The 5,234-nt window shown below is 43.5% G+C and overlaps 1 protein-coding gene across 2 annotated transcripts; it reads right to left on the bottom strand.

Moving 5' to 3' along the window:
• Positions 1-1,294: 1,294 nt before the first annotated feature.
• On the bottom strand, positions 1,295-4,628 carry RAG2 (recombination activating 2). 2 transcript variants are annotated; one of them, XM_019519378.1, is made up of 2 exons: positions 4,511-4,628; positions 1,295-3,459 (listed from the first exon to the last, which is right to left on the bottom strand). In XM_019519378.1, the coding sequence occupies exon 2, from the start codon at positions 3,443-3,445 to the stop codon at positions 1,841-1,843; it is 1,605 nt and encodes a 534-aa protein (XP_019374923.1). In that variant the 5' UTR covers positions 3,446-3,459; positions 4,511-4,628; the 3' UTR covers positions 1,295-1,840. The 2 variants fall into 2 exon arrangements, with proteins under 2 accessions (XP_019374923.1, XP_019374924.1); XM_019519379.1 differs by lacking the exon at positions 4,511-4,628 and adding an exon at positions 3,547-3,820.
• Positions 4,629-5,234: the final 606 nt, after the last annotated feature.

Genomic DNA, 5,234 nt, shown 5'->3' with positions numbered 1-5,234 from the left:
TCTCTTGTGGAGGCTGAACAGGTTCAGGTCCCATAGCCTCCGCTTATAGGGACTGCCCTGCTGCCTCCTGATCATGCAAGTGGCCCTCCTCTGGACCCTCTCCATGTTGTCCACATCCCTCCTGAAGTGTGGTGCCCAGAACTGGACTCAGTACTCCAACTGCGGCTTGACCAGTGTCACATAGAGGGGGAGGATCACCTCCTTGGACCTGCTCGTGATGCATCTGTGGATGCATGACAAGATGCGGTTAAGCCTTACTGACCGTGTCCCCACATTGGTGGGCCATGTTCATTTTGGAATCAATAATGACTCCAAGATCCTTCTCTGCCTCTGTGCTGACGGGAAGGGAGTTCCCCAGCCTGTAGGTATGGTGCTGGTTTTTCCTCCCCAGGTGCAATACTTTCCACTTGTCTGTATTAAAACCCATCCTGTTCTCATCTGCCCACGCCTGTAACCTGTCCAGATCTAGTTGTAGCCTGTTTCTTTCCTCCAGCGTGCCCACTTCTCCCCACATCTTAGTGTCATCCGCAAATTTGAACAAAGTGCTTTTCACCCCCTCGTCCAAGCTGATGAAGATGTTGAACAGTGCGGGCACTGAGGACCGAGCCCGGGGGAACCCTACTGCCCACATCCCTCCAGGTTGAAAATGACCCGTCGACCACCACTCTCTGGGTGTGGCCTTCCAGACAATTTGCAACCCATCTGACTGTGTAGGCATCAACACCACAGTCACCTAATTTCTTAATGAGAATGGGGTGAGAGACAGTGTTGAAGGCCTTCCTAAAGGATGAGATAACTGTGGCATGGGACTCAAAGGAAATTATGAAAGTCCTGCTCAAAGTAAACAAATCCTTTTGAAGTCAATGAGAATTCTAGGCATGAGGGAGCTGCTAAATCAGGCCCTTATTAGACCTGATAGACATTATAAACAACTTTTAGCCTTTGCAGGCAAATGAAAACAGCTATTTCCAACTTGCAATTTATAGTATTTAATTATCAACAGAGTAGGTGGAAAAACATAGAAAGCTCTTTTTATTAACGCTTTATTAATTCAGTATATGCTTTAACAGACACAAACAAGTTACATGTTGAGCTAATTGAAATTTTTCATGAGTTAGCCATGAATACCATCTTTAAAAATGAAATAAAACAAAATAGGTAGTCTGATTTTTGGACAAGCAACCTAACTTCAGCTGCCCATCACCTCTGAAAATCAAAGATCAGGTACCAAAATTAAGCACCCTAAAATGAAGGATTCCTAAATTAGAGGCCTTTTGAAAATGTCTTAAATTGATACAACAGACCTGAGCCACCACTGCATCAGTTCAGCTTAATACCAGCATAGTTTATTTCATTGTAGTTCAATAGATTAGCATAAAACTAGAGTAATGAAGCCAGGAATTTATGCCCTGTGTTTCTAGTTCCACTGACTGAGATGCCAAAACAAAATGTGCGACAACATGTTCCAGATTCTAACTCTATTCTTCACACCAGATAGGGCCTTACTTTCCATTCTATCAAATTCTATTAAAGTTAGTGGGTTATTGTGGATTAAGGTTATGTAAATTGAGCAAGGCTTTCAGGATCTGGCCTTTTGTGTTTTTTATAGCTCCTGCATAATGGAGCTTTAATTCTGATTGTAACCCCTGGATGGTACTATAATATATATTAGCTTGAGCTTTTAAATTAGATTGAAATTGTCTAATAATTACAATTAAAAATAATAATAAAGAGCACACTACTAGGATCTCTAATATTCAATATACTTGCAACCATCCTTGACTATCTTTGGCCTGTGACCTTATTTCATCTGAACGAAACATTAATCATTGGTGCAAATCTATTCAAATAACCGCCGAAGAAAGGATTTTTTCACTGGTGCCGTTATCCTCATGGTTGTTTTTCTCCGTAATGGCTTCATGGGCTGTTTTTTCAAAGGCAGCACCTTCTTAGGGGTTTGCAGCCCCTTAGCAAAATCCACATGCTCATTGCAGAAGTACTTGATATTAGCTTCTGAAAGATGTAAAAGCATGTCTTCAGACAGGTCCATACACTGAGCATGGACCCAGTGGCCATCTCCATTGGAACAGAGGATCATAGCTGGTTTGTTCAGTTCAGTTGAATAGAATGGCACCCAGGTGTTAATGTCTATATCACATTTGGCAGAGCAGTTTATCCAGTAGCCTGTTTCTGATTCATCATCTTCATCATCCTCATTGTAGGTGTCAATATCATCATCATCAAACCTGTTGGCTTCAGTGCTAAAACAGAACTCTTCTGAATCTTCAAATGGAGTGGAGTCCCCTGGGTCTTCTGTAGATGTCTGGCTAAAAGTTTGTGCCACCTGTTCTTCCTCTTCCTCACATTCTGCTTTACATCTCAAAATGTAAAAGTAGTTTGCATCTGAAATCAGCTGCCTGTTGTCCCCTGGTATGCCCAGCAAGACAGCCCCATTACCCATATTACTACCAAACCATATCTTGCAGTGCTTAATATCTGGTGTCCAATCTGGGGCTTCCCTTTCCTCAATCTCTATTTTGCTGTCTTCTACAGTGACTGTGTTGCAAACCATCCTTTTCTGGTTGTCAGCCATGTAGCCCCCGACAATGACAAACTCTTTGTTGCTTGTCTGTGTAACAATAGCACTGGATACAGAAATCCCCCCAGGCAAGATGGTGCAGCTCACAGCAGGGCTTCCCAGTGGGAGGTCAATTTTTAATCTGTACAGGTTGGGTGGTCTAATGTTATTTTCAAGGGAGTGACCTCCTAAGATATAGATAGTATCATTTCTAGTAATGGAAACATGGAAAGAAAGTCCATCCTGAAGCTCAGGAAGGACATATGAGGTACAGCATCCAAACCCCAAATCCACCAAAAACACGTGAGGCATACAATCTACCACACTATTCCATTTTTCAGTGGTCCTTTGTCCAAAAGGGACATACGATCTTCCTCCAAATATAACAGTCATGCTTTTACCTCGGCTACGAACTACATTAACTGTATGGCCATACCTAGCTTCAGGGACATCCCCAACTAACTCTTTCTCAGTGCATTTAAAAGTGCACTTCTTGCTGGACTTACTTACTATACTCATAACATAGATCTTACTGGAAAGGTCATTATTTGGTGTTTTCCCACCATGGATGATATATTGACATTTCTCAGACTCTTCATTGCCTTCGAGAATGCAGGTGGCAGGGTAGCGAAGAGGGGGAAGGTAGCAGGACTCCTTGGAAAAAAAAGCAGGCTTCAGTTTCATCTCATTCTTTTTTAAATCAAGGAGGAAAACGCCTGTGGGACAGGATCTCTTTGGCCAGCCTTTCTGTCCAAAAAAGAAGACTTGCTCATCAAAATTCAGAAGAGAAAAGCCTGGTTGAATCAAAGATGAATTATTAACAGTTGATATAATCTGTAGGGACATGATGTCAGGCGACTGGCTCATTTTATGGTCAGAATCTGGAAAAAAGAGATACATAAAACCACATGAGGCATTGCTTAAACAGGGACAGCTTGATTAAATCAACAACCAATTGGCTATGTGACCTTGGGTTAGTCATGTCAATCCTGCACCTCTGTTTTCCCTTCTGTACAATATTGACATTCACTTAGCTTTGTATAGTAATTTGAGATCTAGAAATAAAAAATGCAATATATTATGACAGCTAAGTTAAGAACCAAATAAGACATTACATTTCTATTGTAGTGCCAGAGCTGGGAAAAATACTGCAAAAATCAATGATGCTTTGTCTGAATTAAAAAAAAATGTATTAGAACTGTAACAATGACTCTCCTCTGTGAACGTATTGCAGAAGAGGTGTACTGGAGATGGGAAGAATGCTCACTGAAAAGGTGAATACTGAAGGTTATTCATGGAAAGCAAGTATTGAATATATAATTGTGACTGTTCAAACCAGAAACCTGATTCTAACAGTCCCGTTAGAATTCCTTTGTGCTGGCAGGGAAAGGAAACATACCATGGGGCTTGATCAAAAGTTTGCATTTTAAATTATTTATGGATGAACTGTAGACCAGGAATTAGCCATAGAAATTATTTAACACAACATTTTGAAAATCACAGTAAAGCAAGCTGCAATCTACAGATAGCTCATGAATAGAAAAAAGAAAATAATCCCCTGCAAAATCATTTGTTATAATTTTTTTTGCTGGTTTCTAGCTACCATATCACAGTTGTCTACATCAGCTTCTCTGTGGCGCAACTACAAGTTGCCTCACAATTTAACATGAGTGAACTGAGCAGGTAAATATTTCCTTGAAGTATATTCAGACTGAATGCAATGTAAGATAACTGTGGACAGTATTATTACATTCCTACAGATGCAGGGTAACATTGACTGCATTAATTAGGATTATATCCTGGAACTAGTGCAGTTCGTACTGGTAACGGTGGCAGAATCCAGTCTTCCGTGAGCGGTTTATTTCAATCTACATGGAGGTGTACTACCTTGGAGTGCATAGCCACAGGACTAACAAAAAGCTATGCACTTACTCTGTACGTAACACCAGGCAATGCTCAGCGATTACAGGAATAGCCGGCTCCTGACCATTCCTAAAGGCCTGTTTCCTTATGCCTTTAATAGCAGCCTTGAAATTGCGGGGCCTGAGTTATATCATTTGCCTTGTTGAAAAGGGTAGTGTCAACACTGATGTCAACAGGTAGGTGGTGGTTTTCAACCTTTTTCTTAGGCTCCAGGAGCCCCTCCATACACTGGAGGGGCTGCATGGGAAAGGCCAGCTCTTGGTTTTTGAGTGACATGGCAGTGAGATGCTGGGCTCCAGCAGGGCCTGGGTGCTCTAAACTCAAGGTTTTTCACAATAAGAGAGCAATTCGGCTGCTGCTGCTGCCAAGAACTCAAGAGAGCCCCATGGCTGTGGATTCCTACGTGAAATCTCTGGATTTCTCTTGCCAGTCCGGTTTGTGCACCGAACCGTGCCAAGGACCTCCAGGCACCCCGGGGTGCCGTCACACCCCTGGCTGGGAACCACAGGCCCAGTCATGAGCTCAGGGGGCTCAGTGGGGCCCACCGTGCCCCTGCACCTTGCCGCAGGGGCTCCACGCGCACTGCGCCCACAAGGCCCATGTCTCACCCCCCGCCCTAAATGGGGCGGCCCCCGCGCTGCCCCCACCCCCAGCACTGGACGCCGTCCCCGCGGCCTTCTGGGAAGGGTAGTTCTGTCCTTCGGGACACGGGGCCCTCCCCCCGCGGGCCGTG

Source organism: Gavialis gangeticus, unplaced genomic scaffold (assembly GCF_001723915.1).
Source record: "Gavialis gangeticus isolate Ggan-Ray unplaced genomic scaffold, GavGan_comp1, whole genome shotgun sequence".
Lineage (NCBI taxonomy): Eukaryota > Metazoa > Chordata > Crocodylia > Gavialidae > Gavialis > Gavialis gangeticus.
The sequence above is the reverse complement of the archived record's forward strand: the minus strand, read 5'-3'. Positions and strand labels throughout refer to the sequence as shown.